This window comes from Pneumocystis jirovecii, assembly GCF_001477535.1.
Source record: "Pneumocystis jirovecii RU7 chromosome Unknown supercont1.1, whole genome shotgun sequence".
NCBI classification, from domain to species: Eukaryota; Fungi; Ascomycota; class Pneumocystomycetes; order Pneumocystales; family Pneumocystaceae; genus Pneumocystis; species Pneumocystis jirovecii.
Window position 1 is genome coordinate 514,056 of NW_017264775.1, and position 22,225 is coordinate 536,280.

Below are 22,225 nucleotides of genomic sequence, written 5' to 3' on the forward strand. Positions count from 1 at the left end.
AAAATTAATCATTGATGTTTAAAATTTTAACCATTATATCTAAAATAAATTTTTTGAGATTATATATCTTTAATAATGAATTGCATTTCTATCATAAAATAACATATTCATCAGTATATTATCATATTAAAAAAAATCTTTTTAAAATACGTCTTTAAGATTTATCTTTCCACTACCTCTTTCCAATGGCAAAGGCTGATTAAGTGATGGTTTCCATGCAATCTTTCTATTTGTTAAATCATTAACAATAACAAAAACAAATTTACCATATAAATTATACAAAAAGTACAAGGAAGCGTACCATTACTATTTCCATAAAGTTCTTTATATATTGCTTCAGCAGCAAACAGAACATCTCGAGAAATAACATGAGGGCGAGTTATTATAGCGTTATTTTCACCCATTTTCTGCAAATCCTTCATAAGAGAAATCATATCAGGATAATCAATAATAATATCTTCAACGTCAATCGTAATCAATTTGAATTCAGCTTCATTTAGTAAACTGCCTATATTTTGAACATCTTAAAAATTCAATAAAAATTATTTTCTTATTTTATAACCCCACCAGTCATTGGAGATACTCTTGTACCAATGCCGCCTTTTCTTTCTTGTTCAGCAAGCTGAATAGATGTTCTTAATTCAAATAAACTATCTCCTCCAACCATAGAACCTAAAAAAACACCATCTGGTACTAGTATACGCCATATCTGCTTAAGAAAACCAGGGAGATTATTAATCCAATGCATATAAAGATTGGTTATAACAACATCCATACTATTTTCAGGGAATGAAGGAATTTCTTTATCTATACATACTTTTTCTAATAAAAAACCTGGAATTTCAGAAAAATCATCTCTATTAAGAATTTCATCAGAAATATCAGCCATAATCATCCGCTCTATTTTCTCTAAAAAACTGTATTCATATTTATTCTTTGTCTTAAAAAGACATGAAACAATATGTCCAGATCCAGACCCCAAATCAAGAACAGTTTTAAATTTTTTTCTAATAAACTAATATATCTTAAAATAATTCTACAACACGCATATCAAATTCTTACCATAAGCCTTTCTACCAAACGAGTCGCAACTTCATCTTTTAAATAATCTACTTTCCTATTTTCAATTTTATCAACAACAGCTCTCAATCTTTGTTTTTTTTTCACATCCTCATCAAAAATACGAAAATTTTTAACATTTTTCTCACTAAAAGACGAATAATTTTTAAATAAATAATAAGACTTAAGTATATAATTTTGATTCAACAGAAACTCATAGTAAGACTTTTTCCTTAAAAAAGAAAATTCAATAAAAAATGCCAGTCCCCCTTTTACTATAATAAATTTAAACATTTAGCGTTTTTAGATTTATATTTCAATATTTTAATATTTTTTCATAATATTATTTACCAGATTCCAAAAAATAAAATAAAAGCTAAATGGAAAAATTAATTTTCTTTCCAAAATCAATTTACATTATATTACAATAAATATTTTATCATTACTTTTTTTATAATTTTTTTAAAAATACGAAACGTTAAAAGATTAAATTTTTATAAAATTATTTTATCATAAAACTAACATTAAATAGATATTTCATTTAAATAGAGTCTTTTAAGTAATTTCAATTTTTACTTTTATATGACTGTTTTTCCATATATTCATATTTACTGTCCATGTTCAGATTCATCAATTGACTTACAAGAAAATAATCCATTTTCAAACCCTTTAGGAATTCTAGACGACAGAATTAACACAGAAAATCCAAGATCATCTTTTTCACATCATCCTTTACAGAATCTTTATTTTTGTGAAGAATGCTATGCAATAAGATGTCCTCGTTGCATTCAAGAGGAAACAATTAGTTATTTTTGTCCAAACTGTCTTTTCGAAGTACCTCGATCAAACATAACTAATTATGGAAATAGGAAAGTTTAAGTATACTATAAGATTCCATGCTAATATGCATAGATGTTTACGAAATTGCTTTCAATGCCCTATTTGCTTTTCGTCTTTATCCATTATAGAACTTCAAGAAAACATAAACAAAGAACAATTAAATCCAAATTTACATTCTTACGTTATGGAATGTCCATATTGTCAATGGACATCAGCTGAAATTAACATGATCTTTGAAAAACCTACAGGACTCAACAGTAAATCATTTTTAATCCATTTACATATTAATTACATGTAAATAGCTCAATTGAAAAACTTATCAATTGAATCTTCAAGAAAAAAACTTTTTTACAATAAATTGAAAGCATATTATGAAGAAATGCATGGAACTTTAAAATTACATACAAACGATCATCCTGGAATCTCAAAATTAACAAATATATATGGAAAAATTAATAAAAAAAAAGCATTTGAGAACAAAAAAAAATCAAATGTATTCAATTTTAATAATAATCATCAAGATTTACAAGATGATCAAGAAATTATTAAAAAAATGTCAGAGATAAGAAATTTAGATGAAAGTAATTAAACAATATTATTTTAGAACAAAACTGAAAACTTATAGTTGCTACAGTTAAACAAAGATTATATCAATTAAATCACGTTATATTTAAGAAGTAAAATTATATTGTATCTTTCATTATCAACTAATAACAACAGTGATCTCAAACCTATACCATATTTATTAAGAACTAAGAGATTAAAACGATGCCGTTCATGTAAAAATATTCTTATTAATCCAGAAAGTAAGCCTATATCTACGAAGTTTCATGTTAAATTAATAGCTATGTAAGTATTTGTTATATAATTATTAATATATTATTAATTATTCAGAAACTTTTTACCCACTATTTCTTTAAAATGTTTTCCTGGACCAATTTCTAATTGTTCTCTTGGGAAACTTTCACCAAATGTGACAAATTTATTCCTCTTGACAGTAACAAATCCTTTTTATGAAAAAATAAAAGTTTTTCTAGCAACACCTCAGCAAACTTCTGGAAAATATAATCATAATGTCACCATTTTGTGTCCAGAATTCGAAGTAAGTGGTAATAAAAATACACTCGATAATAATTCTACTATTAAGTCTACAACAAAAGATCCAACAAAAATGCCATTATCAGGAACATTATGGGAACGCGAAAAAAACTCTACAACTGTTGTTCTTGAAATTATTCCTTCAGAAATTCTTTCAAATGATTTAAATTTCAATGATGATATAGTTGAAATTTCAATTTTTGTTAAAATAATTCGTGAAGTCAGTTTAGATAAAAATGAATTCAAATATATAAACACTGATATAAAAGAAAGCACAGTTTCTAAAGAAATAGGGTTTTGGGGAATAATTGGCTTAGGCAAAGTTTTACATTCAACTTAAACTTTAAAATCTGTAATAAAAATATTCATTTTCAAATGAACTAGAATATTTGTAAAAAACTAAAAGATTATCATATTTAAATAAGTTATAAATATAAATGTTTTATCACACTATTACACGTTTTAAGTTAATTGTTAATAAAATATTATATATGTACATTATTCAAATTAAAAAAACGTTCAAAAATATATAAAAAATCAGAATTAAATATATAGTTTTTTCTTAAAAAATCATTTTATCTATTAAAATTTCATACCATTTAAATATTTTAATTACTAAAATATTAATTACACCAAGTAAAATAACAATATTCTTAACATAATAACTTTAGTGGTTTATGAAAATCCTTTGCGTTGCGGAAAAACCGTCAATTGCAAAAACAATTTCAAATATTCTTGGAGGTGGAAATGTTCACACAGTATTTCAATATCCTTTTTTCATTTAAATTAATTTCTAATAGAGAAAAACAAAAGATATTTATAACAAAAATTATGATATTCACTTTAAATTTAATTTTAACTGGGGCGACAGTTCTGTTACATTTACATCTGTTAGAGGGCATTTATTAGAATGGGAATTCGAAGAAACATTTAGAAAGTGGAATACATGTAATCCTTTAAGTTTATTTGAAGCAAAAATCATCACGACAATCAATAAAGTACTTCTAATTAACAAAAAAAACACTAAAGATCTTAGGAAATGAAAAGTATTCATGAAAACCTTTTAAAAGAAAGTAAATATGCAGAAGGACTTTATATTTGGACAGATTGCGATAGAGAAGGTGAATATATTGCTGCAGAAATCGTTAATATAGTACGAGAGGCGAATCCAAAGATTGAAATAAAACGTGCACATTTTAATAATCTTGAAAAAACGTATATTTTTAAATATCCAGTGTTTATTTTTTTATTTTTCTAGACATATTTTAAAAGCTGCTCATCAACCCTTCAATATCGATCAAAAACAAGTTAATGCAGTTGCTGCACGTATAGAATTTGATTTAAGAATAGGATCAGCGTTTACACGTTTTCAAACTTTATCATTACAAAATTTTGAACCTTTAGCAAAAGAGATAGTTAGCTATGGTTTATTATATTAAAATAAACAGTATATTATATTAACACTTAAAAGGTTCATGCCAATTTCCAACTCTTGGTTTTGTAGTTGATAGATGGAAACGAATCGAAAATTTTGTTCCTGAAAAATTTTGGTCTATTAAAATTTATTTTCATAATTATCAAACATCATTTAATTGGAAACGAATTAGACTTTTTGACAGACTTTCTGTATTTTTAATATATGAGAATTGCCTTCTTTTTGACAAAGTAAAGGTTAAAAATGTTTTACAAAAACCAAAGAGTAAATTGTACTCTAATCATTTATAAAACATTTCTCATTATAGGAAGGAAACCATATCCACTTACAACAGTTGAACTTCAAAAACAAGGAGTAAAATACTTGGGATTATCTTCAAAAGACATAATGAAAGTATTATTTTTTTTTTTTTATATTAATTTTTTCTAATACTAAAAATAGATAGCAGAGACTCTTTACACAAAAGGCTTTATAAGCTACCCAAGAACAGAAACAGACCAGTTTAGCGATGATATCGATTTACATAGTTTGATTCGAAAACAAATAAATGATGAGCAATGGGGTAGTTATGCTCAAAGGTATTTCTACAGAATAAATAAAATTAACTGATTTTAAAAGTTTATTAAATGGGAAGTTTTCTCATCCTAGAAAAGGAAAAAATGACGATAAAGCACATCCCCCAATTCATCCTATAGCTTATGTAAAAAAAAACACATTAAGATCTGTTGATGAATATAAAGTTTATTCTTTTATTGTTAGACATTTTCTTGCCTCTTGTTCTCAAAATGCACAGGGAAAACAAACTACAGTTATTGTACAGTGGGGAAATGAATTTTTTTCAACATCAGGTCTTGTTGTATTAGAGAAAAATTACTTAGATATTTATTTATATGAAAAATGGAATTCATCTACTTGTTTACCTATTTTTAACGAAGGAGAAGTAATAGCATTCGATTATAGTGAAATGTCAGAAGGGAAAACAGAACCTCCAGCGCATTTAACTGAATCAGAATTAATCAACTTAATGAATATTAATGGAATTGGTACAGATTCTACTATAGCAGAACATATTCAAAAAATTATTGATCGAAAATATGTATTTAGGCAACTTAAAAATATTAAAAATCATAAGAACAGAGATAAAATTTATGAATTTGTACCTAGTACATTAGGCATAGCATTAGTAGATGGTTACGATAAAATTGGGTTTAATCAAAGTTTGACTAAACCCTTTCTACGAAAAGAGGTACTATTATTTCAAAAATCTCAGGATTCAAAATATTTAAAAATATAGATGGAATTGAAATTAAAAAATATATGTAATGGTAAATCCTCAAAAGAAGAATTTCTAAAAGATGTTATTAGTCAATATAAAGACTTATTTATTAAAGCCAACCAACAAGTTGATATTTTGAAAGAGGTAACTCAAATATATCTAATTTATTTATTAATAGATAGTCCGTTCGTCGATATCTAAATATTTAATTATTTTCAACTATTTCAAAATATTATATTTTTTCAAAAAAAAAAAACACATAATCTATAATAGAAGTGCAATTAAATAATATATTTTTTATTTCTTTATAATATTATAAATTACATATTTAAAAAAAGTCTTTTTATTTAATATCAAAAGTTTCTTTTGCATAAAACTAATATAAAACAATGCTTTTATGTAAAACATATATAATTTCAAGTATAAAAAAGTTATTTCTTTACAAAAATCATATAAATGTAAATTCTAAATACAATAAAAAATAAACATTAAACTCTCAATCTTATCGATAGTTTCCATGGTAGCCATATGTTGATACTTTATTACTTAAAAAAATCATATAAACTGAAATCATTAAAATTACAAACAATTAATAATAAAGAAAATAACATACATACTTTTATACTTACTAAACAAAAAATATAAAAAAAGTATTAACAAAAATATCAAGAAATAAGTTTAGTATCCATGGATAAAGACGATTCTTTATCGCAAGAAAATAATCACGAAAATCATAATATATCATTAAATATTGAATTTAATAAAAAAAATAAAGAGAAAGATAAATTTTCAAAAACAGAGTAATACTACTTCTTTATTTAGACAGTTCTAAAACTTACATTTATAAAGTTTTGCAAAGAACGCGAAAAATTATCCGGATCTACCATCTAAATTCCTAGAAAAAAATATACCTTGGCTATGTTCCTTATGTTTTGAAACCTTTTCATCTGTATTTATCTCATTATATTTTAATTATCTGAAATTTTATAGAATAAATTAATATACAATACTATTGGGGAACAAGAAGTCCATTATTGTAAGAACTGCCATTTTCACCTTTCATCTAAGGATTATGAGTAAATATATTGTACTTTTTATTTTTCTTTTTAATCATTCAATAGTTTATATTTAAATGATATAAATAATACTACTCAAATAAATCAAGATGAAAATTCTCAGAAAGTAAGACTTATTTTTTCATAAGAAATATTATTTAAATGTATCAGATGTACTCAAAAAAAATAGATAGAAACGGAGATATTCAAAATAATTCACAAATAGAAACTAATAAACAATCTTTCTACGAAAACGATTTTATTACTAATATAGAAAATTCAAATAAAAGTCTGCTAAAAAGTACAAATTCTATAAAATCTTCAAAAGAATATACAAGTAGAATATTAAATTCTCCTGATAAGAACAACTCATCGACTATAAATAATTTGACAAAGGCTAACATTTTACAAACCTGTATTTCTATACGACAAAATTCCATAAAAAATTCAAAAATGCAAGAGCTACTTATAAGAAAAAAAAGAAATTCTTTAAATATTCGCAAACATATAGAAAATTTTACAGAAATAAAACGACTACATAATTCATCCGGCACATCTGATATAATTAATATTCCTTCTAGATTATCTAATTCCCCAGATAAGATAATTAAAACAGAAAATATAGAATCTAAGGTATCTCTCATAACCCTATCAGAAGCTCAAACAAGTGTTTCTCAAGAAAATATCCCTCCTACTTTAACATCAACTAAGAACTACAAAAACAAATTATTTTCAACAAATTTTGCTAAATCAGAAAACAACGTTCTATCAATCATTGATTGCAACTCTTTTCCAGAAAAAGACGTATTTTCTAAACATTTAAAAATCTCTTCAAATCAAGAAAAACAACCATTATTTTTATGTGATTCTTGCAAAAAAGACTTAACAAATACTATAATTCATATTACAAAGGAAAAAAAATATCATCAAGAGTGTTTTAAATGTTATTTTTGTAATATTCCATTTGAGGGAAATAATTATATTTTCTACAAAAACAATATTTATCATAAAAAAGTAACTCTTTATATTAAATCAATGTTTGTTAATAATATCTTAGTGCATATCAGAGCTAGAAGATAATTTTTTATCAAAATCTATATTAAAAAAAAAAAACTTACCAGAAACTATAAATATAGAATCATTAAAAGATAATGCTTCAACTAAATTGCTCTCTACAAAAAAAAAACCTTTTCCAAAATTCGGAGGATTTGATAGTATTTTACTTATTACATTATCTTCTCCTAATTATATTTTAGCATGTTCCGGCTGTAGCGATTCAATAACTTTTCTCGAATCTTATCCTGGACCAAATTCTACTAAATGGCATAAAAAATGTTTAAAATGTACTGGAGGATGTGGTAAAAATATGGATTCAGGAGCTTTAAATGAAGTAGATAAAAATGGAAAAATGAAGATTTATTGTAGAGCTTGCTGGGATAATGTTAAAAGAAAAAAACGAATGGCTATACCTTTAGTAATGAGTAATACTTTACGTGATTTTAGTACTTTCGAAAATCGGAATATTTAAAGACATTTTATTTTTAGTTTTTTAAAAAAATCAATTTTTATTTTAGTAATTTTGGAATAGCTATTAGCTACATTTTAAAACAAAATTCTAATTTAACACATTATTAATACAGTACAATATAATATAGATAAACCATTCATTGTTTACTCCAATGCATGTGCAATAGAAATACATTTATTTTCTCTGTCCAAAGCCTTTAATCTCCTTTGTCTTTTATATATCTTTTTTTCTTGTCTTCTGAGTTTTTTAAGCGTTTCACGACATATTATTTCTTCTAATTCCATTTCCTCTATTTTTATTGCAACCCAATTATTATGTTTAAAACACTTTCTTTTTTCTATAATACACATCAAATCGTAACCTTCTAATCTACCATCATTGAATATCTTTTTCCCATCATCACTAACAACCCAAGCATTCCAATCATCATCGTCCCATGATAAACGATAATCAAGAGCACATATTTCCTTTTTAGATCCATCAGCACGTATTTCTTCATTTATTTTTTTTGCTCTGTCTTTAGCATAGTTAATATAAATTGTTCGCATTTCAATTTGTTTTAACCGCTCATATATTTCCTCTCGTTGCATATTAATTAACTTTAACAATGATAAAATTTCACTATCCATAACAGATTCATCTTCAAATGGAAAAGAATCACCTAAACATTTAAAAGCTTCAACTGAATCAACGCTTCGAGCCAAAGCAGCAACTTCTGATTTTTCTAATATAGAATAACATAGCCTTTCCTTAAAATATTCTACACCATGTTCTTTTGAACAATATTTTGAAGGAGGAGATACTGAAACAGAGGCAGGTTTTCTACACCAAGAAAGACGACATTTTCTTTTCCAGATAGTATAGCCTTTACCCTTTTTCGTACATGAATAACCTTGAAATCATTAAAACTACACAAAAACACTTAAAACAATAAACTACAAAAATATTTATCCAATAGCTCTTCATCAGCTTTAGCGATTTTAACACATTCCCCATGATACCAATTATCACATCCATCACAAGCAATCATCCAACATCCTGTATCAGGCTTCTGACAAATACAATAAAGCTCAATATTTTCGTTCCTAAAATTATTGAAGCTGTTTGTTTGCGGTTTTTTAATCGTATTATTCTGAAAAACATCTAGCTTATGATCAATTCCTAATTGGCCTATCTATAAAAAAAGAAATAAGAGACAAATAAAAACTCTTAAAGCCAATCATTACATGATTTCCTTCCATGTTCAATCCATTAATTTTCCGTTTCTTCAATTTTTCCTTTAACATATATTAAAAACATTATATACTTAAAATAATGAAAACCTTTTTAAAATCTTTCTTATAAGCTAATGGAATCTTCAAATCATTCGCATCTAAACATTCAACTTGTATTTCATCATACTTTCTATTATCGAACATATTAACCGTATCCATCAAATGATAACCTTCTAAAACATTTCTTTCATGATCTATAATCATAGCATCATCCTCCTCAGATTTAGACAATTTTCCTTCATTTGAAACATCAAAAAAATCCATTTTAGCATCATTTCTATTCAATTTCATCTCTTCACTTATCATATTCATTGATAGTTCATAAATTGTAAAAATTACGTTTTTAAGCCTAAAAAAACATACAGTTGGTTAATCAAATGCATAGCATTTGTTTAAAAGCTTACAAATACGAAAACAATATTATAAATATTCAATTTACTATCATTTTTTTTTAAATAAAATCATTATAATCGTTTCGACTCAGCCGACTGAGAAAAACTTTGAAAATTCAAATTATTCAAAAATACAGCATAAAATAATCCAAATATAATTTTTTTTAAAGAAAAGCAGTAAAAGAACATCACATTTTCTCCAACTAAAGTATAATTATATAATTTGTCAAATAAGTCAATACTAGAAATAAAAATTATAATGATACTAAGTTTTCAACAAAAAAGTCAACTTTTTAAAATCTCACATGTATTACCAAAGACGAGAATAGCCTTTCGAAAATTTTATGATCCAATACAAGAAAAATGGCCACGAATAATATACCGAGCATATGCTCATGAAATTAATGATACCCCAGAAAAAAACGAAAAAAAAAAAGACCTTAATACAGAAAATATCGAAAAAAGTAGCAAAAAAAATACTATTTCTGAAGAGGATGTAATTCCTCGTGGATTTGAAAACTTTTTTGGAAAACCTAAAAGGTCTATAACAAAAAAATCATACTCAAAAGAAACAAACGATTATGGAAAAAGATCAACAAAAGGAAGTCAGAATTTTAACGAAATAAGAATTAATGCAAATTCTGTTTTATCAGTATGCATTATTACCTATATTATTTATCGGCTTGCTGTTCTAAAAAGTAGCAAAGAAATCACATGGCAAGAATTTCGTACAGCTTTTCTAGACAAAGGAATGGTTGACAAATTGACAGTTATTAACAGAAATAAAGTACGTGTTCATTTGCATTCAAACCAAACAGGTCAAATGTATCCCGGAGCTCGTATAAATACCAATCAAAGTCAATATTATTTTAGTATCGGATCAGTAGAAGCCTTTGAAAAGAAACTTGATGCAGCACAAGACGAGCTGAATGTTTCACATGATGAGAGGATTCCTGTTGCATTTCATGATGAAATTTCAGTTATTAGTACTATTCTTTCGTTCGCACCTACCTTATTATTAATTGGGAGTATATTTTGGCTTTCAAAAAGAGCAAGCGGTGCAGGAGGAAGTCACAGTGGAATTTTTGGTATAGGAAAAAGTCGTGCAAAAATGTTTAATCATGAAACTGATATCAAAATTAAATTTAAAGATGTCGCAGGAACAGATGAAGCTAAAGAAGAAGTGATGGAATTTGTTAAATTTTTAAAAAATCCATCACATTATGAAAAATTAGGCGCTAAAATTCCAAGAGGAGCAATTCTATCAGGTCCTCCAGGAACAGGCAAAACACTTCTTGCAAAAGCTACAGCAGGCGAAGCAAATGTTCCATTTCTTAGTGTAAGCGGCTCGGAATTTGTTGAAATGTTTGTTGGAGTAGGTCCTTCCAGAGTAAGAGATCTTTTTTCGACTGCTCGAAAAAATGCACCATGCATTATTTTTATGGATGAAATTGATGCTATTGGTAAAGCAAGAGGCAGAGGAAATCAATTTGGATCGAACGATGAAAGAGAAAGTACATTGAATCAACTTTTGATAGAAATGGATGGATTTAGTACATCAGAACATGTTGTTGTTCTTGCTGGAACAAATAGACCTGACGTACTCGATAATGCACTTCTTAGACCAGGAAGGTTTGATAGGCACATTACAATTGATCGGCCAGATATATCTGGTCGAGAAGCTATTTTTATGGTTCACTTAAAAAAAATTAAAACAGACGAAAAGTTAGAAAATATAGCAAAGCGATTATCTACTTTAACACCAGGATTTACAGGAGCAGGTAGTCGTTTTTTGACATCTATTGATTCTATTTAATGACATATAGATATTGCAAGTACAGTAAATGAAGGAGCATTAATAGCTGCACGTCACCGAGCAGATAAAGTCGAAATGATTCATTTCGAACAAGCAATTGAGCGTGTTGTAGCAGGCCTTGAGAAAAAAAGCAGAGTACTAAGTCCTCAAGAAAGAAATACTGTTGCTCACCATGAGGTATATTATTTTTTTAAAAAATAAAAAAATACCTTATTATATTAGGCCGGTCATGCTGTAGCGGGCTATTTTCTTGAACACGTTGATCAATTGCTTAAAGTTTCTATTATTCCTCGTTCCAATGGTGCATTAGGTTATGCAAGCTATTTACAAAAAGCAATTATTCTTTATACTAAAAATACTATTATTAACCATGATTAGGAAAAATACTTATTATCTAGAGGACATATTTTGGACAATATGGTAATGACATTAGCAGGGCGAGTTTCAGAAGAAATATTTTTTCCTAATGTAGAGATTACATCAGGTGCAAGTGATGATTTTTCTAAAGTAACAAAAATGGCTACGCAATATGTTACAACATGGGGACTATCAGATCTTGGAACTGTCTCATACCAAATAAATAATGACCAATTTCAAAAACCATTTTCAGAAGAAACTGCACGAATGATTGTATGTACAATTTAAAAATAACAGTTTTACAATAGTCTGATTAAATTTTAAGGATTCAGAAGTAAGAAAATTAATTAAAAAAGCACATTCTAGATGCCATGAACTTCTTGCAAAACATAAAGAAGACGTTTCAAAAATTGCAAAACTTTTATTAGAAAAAGAAGTTATTGGTTTTCAAGATGTACAAGAGCTTTTAGGTCCTCGGTCATATTCTTCTAAAGATGTTGCTTTACAGACAGAACCGAATTATCAACCTTCTCATGATATAGATAATCCATCGTCTCACGTTCCAAATGTTGCATAATCATAACTATTTAAATTATATATATGCTCATTTATACTGTTATATTATTAATATCAATGGTTTTTAGGAAGAAATACGATAAAATTTGAAAAAATATATTCTTATTAGTACATATCCTTTCATCTTATACCTAATAATATCATTTTTTAATTAACATTTAATTTATATATCAACTAATTATTTTAAAATAACCAAATTTATGTAAATATACAGTTGTATTAATTTAGAAACAATGTAATAAAACAATTAAACTTAAAACTCAAGATATTGAACATAAAACTAAATAAAACAATAAATTTTAAACCCTTTCATATGTCAATAAATATATAAGACAAACAAATAATTATATATATATTTCAATCAATATTAAAAAATATGCTTTTACAAAAAACTCTAACAAAATACATACATTTTCTATACTACAGCCCTGCTTCTTGAATACTAAATACAACATTCCGGGACGTCAATTTACTATAAACACATTGAAGAGAATCAAGTTTGTAATCAATTGAAGAGGCATCTTTATTATCCAAGAAACTAAACATTAAATTAAATTATCTTAAATATCAAAAACTTACACTTTCATAATCTTCTTCCCATCCAAACACACTCGAATCCTTTTCCCAACAATCTCTGCCGGAAATACTAAATCCTCTAGAATTTTTTCATGAACAGATGTTAATGTCCGTGACCGTAGACGCTGTTTTTGACGATTCTTACGAGAAGGCTTTGGAAGAATACGCCGTTGGGCAACAAAAACCACATGTCTATCTGAGAACTTCTTCTCAAGCTCACGAACCAATCTCAATTGGATTTTATGAAACGCCTTAAGTAAAGAAGGAAAAATAAAAATTACAATAGCTTTTTTTCCACGTCCCACATCAAACTTCACAAAAACACATAAGACTATATAAAACATTTCCAATTTATTACCTCACGAGCACCCACAATCTGCAATAAACGAAGATCCCTTTTCAAATCAGGAACAGTTTCTAAATCAAAAAGCGCCTGCGCAACTACAAAGTCATTTTTTTATTTTAAATACATATATATCAAACCTGTACGCTCAAGATCCGTTACAGGGACTCCTTCAGGCTTTATAATCTTCCTTGCAACAGACATCTTTTTTATGATATTAATATCGACAAATTGTTATTCAAAAAACAAGTCATACCAGCTCATTAAGGGTTAACCCTAATCAAAGGATCCGGATAAGCAGTATTTCAAGTATTATCAAAAAGACATGATATAACTTGTAAAGTTTTATATATTTCTTAAACCATAACAATGCAAAGGAGAAGTCTAGAATCAATATGAATCAAGAAATATAATGTTATATAAAATTATTTAATAAAATGTATAATGAAAAAGAAATATAAACAACTATTTTTAATATTATTTAATAAGTGACCTCTAAAGCAGAGTTTTGAGCTCTTTAAACAGGAAAATAAATATTAGAAAATTAAGACATTGTTTCAATTTTATAAAAGAATAAAAATATTAGTAATAATACATAAGAATTTCAATTTTAATCAATTCATAGAAGCTTTTAAGACTTTTAATGTAAAAACATTAATAACGAATATTATAATAAGTATGAAAATAAAGAATCCATCATCAAAAAGTCTGAGTAATTTATTACCTTATTTTCTTTAAACAAAAGTTTTAAAACCAAATTCAATTAATTCAAATAAAGAGAAAGAATATGTGAAATATATTTCTAGAAATAAAAAACTTTTCAAAACCAAATATTTCTATAAAAAATATCATTCTATATATTTATCAACAAATATGCCCTGATAAATTTTCCACAAACTTCAGGATTTTCAAAAAATAATTATTTTAAAATAAAACAGCGTTTCAATATCGCCTAAAAATAGCTCTAAATATTAGAAATACATATTTTAATGTAATTCATTATTTCTATACTTCACACATTTTCGACAAAATCATCGTCAAATAATTTTTAATTAGAAATTTTCAAAAAAAAAGTTTATTATAGATAGAAAAATGTCATTTAGGCATGTAAATATTGATATTTACAGTATTTTTATTTTAATATTCGTTTTTCAAATGCTAAAAACAAACAGATGAAGATAAATTAAAGAAAGAAGATTTATATCAAAGGGAAGAACGATCTCCTGAAGAAGTACGAGAAGATATATCTAAACGAACACCAGAATTGCTTTGTATGATACGAAAGTATACTAGATACTTTTAGGCAGAAAGATTGCACTTATTTTGATAGAGGAAAAGCAGTAGAAGCATTAAGTAAAGCATTAATCGATCCTCCGTATGGAGAAGATATAGATGATATTAAGGTAAAAAGAAAAATATGAATAATAATATCAACAACATTCCACGTTGCAGATAATACATATGAACACAGTGTTTGAGACTCTTTCTTCGATAAAACCTAGTGAAATTCTTGATACAATAAAAACCTTTAGTGTAGAACAAAGAGATGTATTGATGAAATATTTATACAAGGGACTTTCAAACCCAAAAACGTATAATTCAACAATTCTTTTAAATTGGCATGAAAAGGTATATTTCTCATTTATATTATATACAAAAACTAATTATTGTAATAGCTTGTAGAAGTTGCTGGATATGGATGTATTATGCGGAGTGCACTTAGTGATCTACGAACTGTTTGAACACCAAAACGAATTTTAACAAATAAAGTTTTTAATTCAAAAGAAAAAGGTTTTCAACTAGATACGACCAAAAAACTTAACACCAAATTCATCTTCATTACTGCCCCTAAGAACTTGAGCCATGTCTTTCTTAACTAAAACTTGAATAATTTTCTTAAATATTATCGGATCTATTTTATAAAGTTCTACCTATATTTTATACAATATATATGTTTTACAAAAAATACATACCTGTATTAACTAAAGCCCTGCCTTCTATAAGCTCATAATATGTTAAAATAGTATTTCTTTGTCCCGTTTTTTCAATCTATATAACGATTTAAGAAAAAAACGACTTAATATAATAAATTTACCCAATGTATCATTATATCTGCCCATTCATCAAGTGTTCTCCAATAAACGAAAAAAATGTCTTTCTTATTATTATCCAGCCATTCACCATTATGTTTATTTTCCATAAAATCAAGAATCTCTTTAAGCATATCCATTTTAACACATCCTGAAAACAATCAACTTACTTTCTACAGAAAAAGAAGATACTTTTGATTTTATTATTAAAAAACAATTCAGTTTCAAGCAATTCTTGAGAAACATAAAGCCTGAAAATACGTTTATGCCGACAATACGCTAAAATCAATGATACCCAGTGAGACTGCTGAGACTTCCATGTTTCTGCATTTGGCTGACGCGTGAAAAAAGGTGGAAACTCATACAACGGAGGAAAAACAAATTCAGATGCCTTTTCATGATCAAAATGAGTGCATTCCAACATATTTCTTTTAAAAATCACAAAAATATTAAAAAAGTCTTTAAACACAGTTTTTTAAGTAAAAAAAAGAAAAAGAACATTATACAACACACATTTCCTATATAAATCTAAAAACTCAAGAAAAATAAATCAGTTATGAAACTGCTATCTTCATATTTAGAAACTTATAATTAAGATATTACGATATAAACCGATCTAACAAGAATAAGCAATAAGACAGAACATAAAAAAGCCAAATAAAAGACAGGAAAAGCTTTCCCTTAAACATAGTACATTGTAAATACATGTGGAAGAAACTTTGCTTATTACAATATAAAACACTGACTCAACCACAGACAGTGCACAATTTAAACTTCAACTTGATCTAAAAATACATAAAATGGTAAAACACCAAATAATATCATGAAAGGAACATATTTTAAGAATATTATGAAAAATGTGTTGAAAAGTCGACTATTTGAGATTTTCTTGGCCCCGTCGATTTTTTTCGGCTTCTAATGTTTGAAAAAGCATATAAAGTGCCTTTTCATTTGAAGAAGCGGTTCCTTGAATTGTAAACATTCGTTCTCCTGTCTCATCATGCGGAGCTTTCGCAATACTAATTTTACTTCCACTAATTCTTCGTATTTCACTAATTTTACTACCACCACGACCAATGATACAACCCACCATATCTGAGGGAATGGAAATATTCTGTACACGAATATCCTGATTTGAAGTATCCAATGGTTCTTGAAAATGAGACGGCATATTTCCCAACCGAGAATAGTTCATTTGTGAACTTTGACGCTGATATTGAAGATAATGGCCCGGCTGTGCCCCGGAAAGAATACTATTACCTTGATGCCCTGGAACTAAAGTAGAGGAAAGTCTTAAAGATGGGTTATAAAAGACTGTCCCAATGCCTCGTTCCCAATCATCAATTAAACACTTACCAATCTCCCAAATTGCAGTTTGAATCGACGAAACGACACCCTGTACTTCAACAATCCTTTCTGTAGACTGAGGAAGGATCTCCTTAAATGCAATCATTCTTGCACCAGATAAATCTTGAATATGTTTAATTTTAAGCCCTTGACGACCAATAATAGTGCCCATCATATTGTGTGAAATAAGCAACCGAATAGATGACTGAGGCTCAGACGAAGAAGATGCATGGTTTGTTGAATGCCCAATTGGATTGTCAATAAATGCCTGCGCAATTGCTGCATATGCCTAAGATAGTTAGAACCAATATTACTTTAATAAAAAATAGAGATGCTACACAAAAGTAGCATAAAATAACATAGAAACAGCATCAATATAAATCTAAAGCTACAGCACATAATCCACAGAACCACACATCAACAAAACCCCAGCAAAACAGTCCAAAAAAGTTTTAGCAAAACTCAAAAACCCAACACAACAAAAAAGAAACATAATATTCCCAAAGCAACACTGCACCGATGTTTTCAGCATAATAGTGACTAAACAATAAAAAATAACCAAAATGTTACAACAATACCCCAATTACTGGCACTATTAATACTGCACTGCAGAATTCAAAACCACTACTTAATCACTACATCAACTGCACATAAAACCAACAATACACAAACCAAATCCGCCAAAACAAAAACACATATCCTCAAAAGTCATTATTCAACCCACTATTCTCCTATTTGCCAAAAGCTCTATTAAAATTTCACCTGACTTGGTATTTCATTCATCACTTCAATCTTACAGTAAACACATGCAAAACCACCCAAAATTCTTGTTCTACAAAACTACACAACACATCACACTCCCTAAAACCATATAACCACACTTCACAGTTTTGCTGTATCATTTCACAAAAAACACCTCACTCATAACATAATTCCTCTCCACTCAATCCTCCACACATCATACCTTACTAACACCATCAAGAGACCCAGAAATAGTAAGAACACGGTCGTGAATATTCGGAACAACTTTACTAACTCCTGCTTTAATACCGTTCGCTCCACGCAGCTCTGCTACATTCTTTCCCTGGCGCCCAATAATGATCCCTGCTTCTTTTGTAGAAACCAGTGCCCGTAACGTTACCTGGCTCCCTCCATATCCATCATACTCTTCTCCACGCCCTTCTCCATCAAACAAACGATCCACTCCTTCTGCTCCTCCTCCACCACTACTCCCGTGCCCTGGGCCATGAGCATTTCCATGTGCATTACTATGCGTTCCTGCATGAGTTCCTCCTAGTCCACGCCCTCCAAATCGCCCCATTTTATCTACAAAATTCGTCCCAAGTTCAGACATTGTCAGGAACACCTTTAAGGCTCAAAATAACGCTACAACTCCGCTGAAAAAAGCTTCCAAAGACAAATAAGCTTCTTAATTACCTTATAACTCGTTTTTTTTATCTAATTCACACTTATTTCTTTCCCACTGCTCTTCCTTTAATACTTTACGTCAAGCTTGTCGTCCGCTGTCATTCGTCGGAAGAAAAAGCGGTGCTACAGTTCACCGAGACCATGGACACATATGTGCGCAGAAGGCGCAAAAGTAACCAAAAACTCGATAAGCAGAAATTAACAAGAATTTTAGGAAAAAAGCAAGTTGAATAAAATAATTAAAAAGATGCTTTATAATAAGCCCTAAACAGCTTCTGTTTATATATTTTCATAGTATTATTTTTATTATGTCGAGGGATATTTCAGTAAAAAAGAAATATTCAATTAGATGGAGAAACGGCTTTGATACAGCAAAATTGGATAAGAATCCCTAAGAGGAACCACCAGAATACTTCTTGCCAAAAACAATCAACTGGAGCTGATCGTACATAGAAATAACACCGGCAGCAGCGACACCGCGGAGAATATTAGCACCAGCACCCTTAAAAAGGCTACGGAAACCTTCATTGGAGATGATTTGTGCAAAAGCCTGGAAGGAAGAAGAATACTTAACAGCCTCACCGGATGTCATCATCATACGCCGCCGGACAGTGTCAATTGGATAAGAAGCAAGCCCAGAAGTAGTAGTAACGACCCAACCAAGAATAAAAGAAGCAATAAAGCTCCCCTCAAGAGGCCCAGTGAGTACAACAGGTTTCACTGAATCATAAAGTCCGAAATAAAGGCCACGATATACAACAATACCAGCAACAGAGGGACCAAAACCGCGATAAAGCCCACGAATGCCATCAGACGCGAGTGTTTTTCTATACACATCAATCAGACCATTAAATTGACGCTCACTGCCTTTTTTGACAGATTTAGCATCATTTGCAAGACGTGTCCGAGCATAGTCAAGTGAATACACAAAAAGAAGAGATGCTGCACCAGCACAACCTCCAGAAGCAAGATTTCCAAAAAACCAAGGCCAGTAACCATCACGCTCCTTATTAAAACCAAACATTTTTTTAAATTTATCTTTAAAAGCAAAGTTAAGAGCCTGGGTAGGGAAATATCGAAGAACATTTGCAGTATTGCCTCTCCAAAGCGAAATGATACCCTCGTCTTGGACAGTACGCGAAAAACAGTTAACAATACCAGTATAGCGGTGAGACAGACGCCCTGCTTTGATCATCTCATCTTGATTCTGAATCAAAAGCTTAACACGCTCAATAGGTGCAGCAGACGTCTTTGCAACAGCAGCAGAAATACCGCCCATCATAAAATCAATAAAAAAGTTTGATTCTTTATTTGTCTAGAAGCACGTTAGCCGATTTATTCCCAGATACATGTTTTCCATAGTTTGTCACTAAGACAAAAAAATATACAAATTCTAAACCAACTATGCACGCACCTTATTCGTCATATTTGAATAGCTAATATACCTAACTAACAACCACTATTAAGTGCAAAAAAATACCAAATAAATTAGTTTTTTAATTTTAAAATTTTAATAAAACAGTCTTCGAAAGTTTTTCTGATAAACCTAAATTAACAAACCCTAAAATTAAAAAACAAGATTTTCCATAGATTAAATCAATCACTATATTGCTTACAAAAATATCTGAAAATAAATAGAAGTTATAACTATAAAATAATCCGTAAACAATCATAAAAATATATCATAATCATATATTTCCAATTATATCAACAAACTATATATCTATATATATCAAAAATAAGTTAAAATAACTAAACAAAAAAAACCTTACTATTAATTTTATTTTTTTTGAATAAAAGAAGTATTAAGAAAAGAAGAAACCGTATTCATTTCATTTTCAGAACGACCAAAAATAGATGCCCACCAAACAATAGCTCTTGGATCAGGAAATATAATAGATAAAGAACCATTATTAAGAGAAGGATTGTAATTACTATTAATAAACTTTTCCTTGCGAGCCAAAAAATAGTCCCAAACAGACCTTGTTCTTTCATGTGCATTATCTGTTATCCTTTCTTTTTCATTGTTATAAAGAAATGTTCCATATTGACAGGAATATGTATGATAGAAAAGCTTCCGGAGAAAACATTCATTAAATTCAAACCGATCAGGAAACTGATGCAACATCTGATACGTGCAGTCAAGAAACTGATGAAAAATTGGACTAATATCTTTAGAATGAGGATTCTTATTCATTTCTCGTAATTTTGATTGCATATTCGAAAACGTCTGCTGCGAAAAAAGACTTTTTGAATTCTTAGAAATAGATGATGTATTATTAGATGTTATAAAATATTTTTCATTAAAAAGATGACCTAGTCGTGAACAAAAACGATATCCAAATGATAACCAGTCTTTCTCTATTAATATCATAAATCCCTCAAATGTACGATAATAAGGATCTAAACATAATTGAGCAAGAGAACTCAATTGACTTGTTCTATCCCATCCATCAGAACAGTGTATAAGAACATGCGAGTAATCAATATGAATTGTACGTGCTATAAAAACCGATCCTTCCAAAATTAAAGATAAATATTTAAGCCAATTAGATTTTTCCAGAAGATTACGATCAGGAGGTAAAGATATCATACTTGACTCTTTTAAAGCTTCAACAACACGAGAAAGACTGTCACGCATAACATGAATGTTATCTATCCCTAAATATACTTTCTTTGCACCTTTATAATTTTCCATATTTTCAGTTCCAGCACCAATTGCAACATTTGCCATAGCGTTTGCTGTTGGTCGAGCATCAACAACTATGTTATTCCCATATAACCTAAGATTCTTTTTCGTTTCAGAAACATCCTGAACAGCTGTAGTTTCAAATATAGCAGACACCAAATACTCATCCTGTAGAGATCGGTTTTGTTTAATACCAACCATTGGCTGAGATGATCTTGTGATACTACACTACACAATAATCAAGACATTAATGTAAGGAAATTAATAAATTACATTATTTGTAGAATGAATATACGTCAAAACAGGAAATCTTCCTTTCGACCTAAACTTAGATGCATACCGAATCACACTATCACTTATTTTTGATGGTACTACAAGTACAGAAGGATAAGTAGAACAAAGCTATCACTGTCAACAAAATACATAAAAAATACACAATAAATACTGTATAATTACTATTGATATCCGTTATGCGCCAATTTTTTGTCCTTATGCCAACACCTTGCCGCTCAAATTCCTTAGCAGGCTGATAAAGCGTCCATCCATTAAACATAGCTTCTGAAAGTTCTGGACGATAAAAAAATGCATAAAAACCACAAATAGACTCTAAAAATAATCAACTTATGTATTCTTTTTAGCAATATCAGACTACCCATATATGTATATTTTTGAATCATCTCATAAATCACTTGTGCATCCCAATCATTCTCAACATTAAACGTAACAAAAGTAAAATCACGTCCATATATATCTAATGATGTCATTCTCTTATAAAACCTAGCCTTTTTTTCCACTTTTTGAATCATAGGATATCCAATCCATATTTCACGAAAAAAAGCACTGCTTGAAAAAATCAAATGATGAGACGTAATATGAAGAACGCCTGTGATTCTCTCTCTACGGATCACCATCTGAACACCTGAATACTTTACTAATCAATCTTCTTAATTTCTACATTCATCTAGGGCTTTTTACTGTCATTATAGACAATGGATCCATTTTTTTGACCATTCAAAGAAATAAACCCACTAAATAATCAAATTTAA

The 22,225-nt window shown here is 28.7% G+C and overlaps 12 protein-coding genes across 12 annotated transcripts; 5 read left to right on the forward strand and 7 right to left on the reverse strand.

Annotated features, from left to right (window-relative positions):
- Positions 1-141: 141 nt before the first annotated feature.
- On the reverse strand, positions 142-1,353 carry T551_00267 (uncharacterized protein; the record flags this gene model as incomplete). The annotated part of the gene is made up of 4 exons (XM_018372534.1): positions 142-222; positions 267-523; positions 568-1,015; positions 1,063-1,353. The coding sequence occupies 4 exons, from the start codon at positions 1,351-1,353 to the stop codon at positions 142-144; spliced, it is 1,077 nt and encodes a 358-aa protein (XP_018231474.1).
- A 288-nt stretch (positions 1,354-1,641) lies between these two features.
- Positions 1,642-3,337, forward strand: T551_00268 (uncharacterized protein; the record flags this gene model as incomplete). Its single annotated transcript, XM_018372535.1, has 6 exons — positions 1,642-1,893; positions 1,940-2,156; positions 2,202-2,480; positions 2,525-2,576; positions 2,620-2,748; positions 2,794-3,337. The coding sequence occupies 6 exons, from the start codon at positions 1,642-1,644 to the stop codon at positions 3,335-3,337; spliced, it is 1,473 nt and encodes a 490-aa protein (XP_018231475.1).
- Positions 3,338-3,674: 337 nt separating this feature from the next.
- On the forward strand, positions 3,675-5,917 carry T551_00269 (DNA topoisomerase 3; the record flags this gene model as incomplete). Its single annotated transcript, XM_018372536.1, has 11 exons — positions 3,675-3,755; positions 3,798-3,995; positions 4,034-4,212; positions 4,256-4,422; positions 4,469-4,623; positions 4,669-4,696; positions 4,740-4,825; positions 4,874-5,010; positions 5,051-5,678; positions 5,727-5,852; positions 5,891-5,917. 11 exons carry the CDS (start codon positions 3,675-3,677, stop codon positions 5,915-5,917), a joined length of 1,812 nt encoding a protein of 603 aa, XP_018231476.1.
- A 478-nt stretch (positions 5,918-6,395) lies between these two features.
- T551_00270 (uncharacterized protein) lies at positions 6,396-8,291 on the forward strand (the record flags this gene model as incomplete). The annotated part of the gene is made up of 6 exons (XM_018372537.1): positions 6,396-6,508; positions 6,558-6,657; positions 6,699-6,784; positions 6,830-6,890; positions 6,935-7,777; positions 7,821-8,291. The coding sequence occupies 6 exons, from the start codon at positions 6,396-6,398 to the stop codon at positions 8,289-8,291; spliced, it is 1,674 nt and encodes a 557-aa protein (XP_018231477.1).
- A 143-nt stretch (positions 8,292-8,434) lies between these two features.
- On the reverse strand, positions 8,435-9,877 carry T551_00271 (uncharacterized protein; the record flags this gene model as incomplete). Its single annotated transcript, XM_018372538.1, has 4 exons — positions 8,435-9,183; positions 9,228-9,465; positions 9,518-9,568; positions 9,614-9,877. The coding sequence occupies 4 exons, from the start codon at positions 9,875-9,877 to the stop codon at positions 8,435-8,437; spliced, it is 1,302 nt and encodes a 433-aa protein (XP_018231478.1).
- A 339-nt stretch (positions 9,878-10,216) lies between these two features.
- T551_00272 (uncharacterized protein) lies at positions 10,217-12,811 on the forward strand (the record flags this gene model as incomplete). The annotated part of the gene is made up of 5 exons (XM_018372539.1): positions 10,217-11,738; positions 11,784-11,950; positions 11,996-12,106; positions 12,152-12,403; positions 12,456-12,811. 5 exons carry the CDS (start codon positions 10,217-10,219, stop codon positions 12,705-12,707), a joined length of 2,304 nt encoding a protein of 767 aa, XP_018231479.1. The 3' UTR covers positions 12,708-12,811.
- Positions 12,812-13,126: 315 nt separating this feature from the next.
- T551_00273 (uncharacterized protein) lies at positions 13,127-13,829 on the reverse strand (the record flags this gene model as incomplete). Its single annotated transcript, XM_018372540.1, has 4 exons — positions 13,127-13,244; positions 13,286-13,593; positions 13,641-13,723; positions 13,766-13,829. The coding sequence occupies 4 exons, from the start codon at positions 13,827-13,829 to the stop codon at positions 13,127-13,129; spliced, it is 573 nt and encodes a 190-aa protein (XP_018231480.1).
- An 888-nt stretch (positions 13,830-14,717) lies between these two features.
- T551_00274 (uncharacterized protein) lies at positions 14,718-15,367 on the forward strand (the record flags this gene model as incomplete). The annotated part of the gene is made up of 5 exons (XM_018372541.1): positions 14,718-14,751; positions 14,798-14,909; positions 14,956-15,028; positions 15,078-15,254; positions 15,302-15,367. The coding sequence occupies 5 exons, from the start codon at positions 14,718-14,720 to the stop codon at positions 15,365-15,367; spliced, it is 462 nt and encodes a 153-aa protein (XP_018231481.1).
- Positions 15,368-15,424: 57 nt separating this feature from the next.
- Positions 15,425-16,139, reverse strand: T551_00275 (ESCRT-II subunit protein VPS25; the record flags this gene model as incomplete). Its single annotated transcript, XM_018372542.1, has 4 exons — positions 15,425-15,552; positions 15,599-15,674; positions 15,721-15,866; positions 15,908-16,139. 4 exons carry the CDS (start codon positions 16,137-16,139, stop codon positions 15,425-15,427), a joined length of 582 nt encoding a protein of 193 aa, XP_018231482.1.
- A 450-nt stretch (positions 16,140-16,589) lies between these two features.
- On the reverse strand, positions 16,590-18,383 carry T551_00276 (uncharacterized protein; the record flags this gene model as incomplete). Its single annotated transcript, XM_018372543.1, has 2 exons — positions 16,590-17,351; positions 18,027-18,383. 2 exons carry the CDS (start codon positions 18,381-18,383, stop codon positions 16,590-16,592), a joined length of 1,119 nt encoding a protein of 372 aa, XP_018231483.1.
- A 452-nt stretch (positions 18,384-18,835) lies between these two features.
- T551_00277 (ADP,ATP carrier protein) lies at positions 18,836-19,939 on the reverse strand. The gene is made up of 2 exons (XM_018372544.1): positions 19,905-19,939; positions 18,836-19,805 (listed from the first exon to the last, which is right to left on the reverse strand). The coding sequence occupies exons 1-2, from the start codon at positions 19,914-19,916 to the stop codon at positions 18,882-18,884; spliced, it is 936 nt and encodes a 311-aa protein (XP_018231484.1). The 5' UTR covers positions 19,917-19,939; the 3' UTR covers positions 18,836-18,881.
- Positions 19,940-20,270: 331 nt separating this feature from the next.
- On the reverse strand, positions 20,271-22,178 carry T551_00278 (phosphatidylinositol-3-phosphatase YMR1; the record flags this gene model as incomplete). Its single annotated transcript, XM_018372545.1, has 5 exons — positions 20,271-21,407; positions 21,453-21,581; positions 21,625-21,785; positions 21,832-22,105; positions 22,155-22,178. 5 exons carry the CDS (start codon positions 22,176-22,178, stop codon positions 20,271-20,273), a joined length of 1,725 nt encoding a protein of 574 aa, XP_018231485.1.
- Positions 22,179-22,225: the final 47 nt, after the last annotated feature.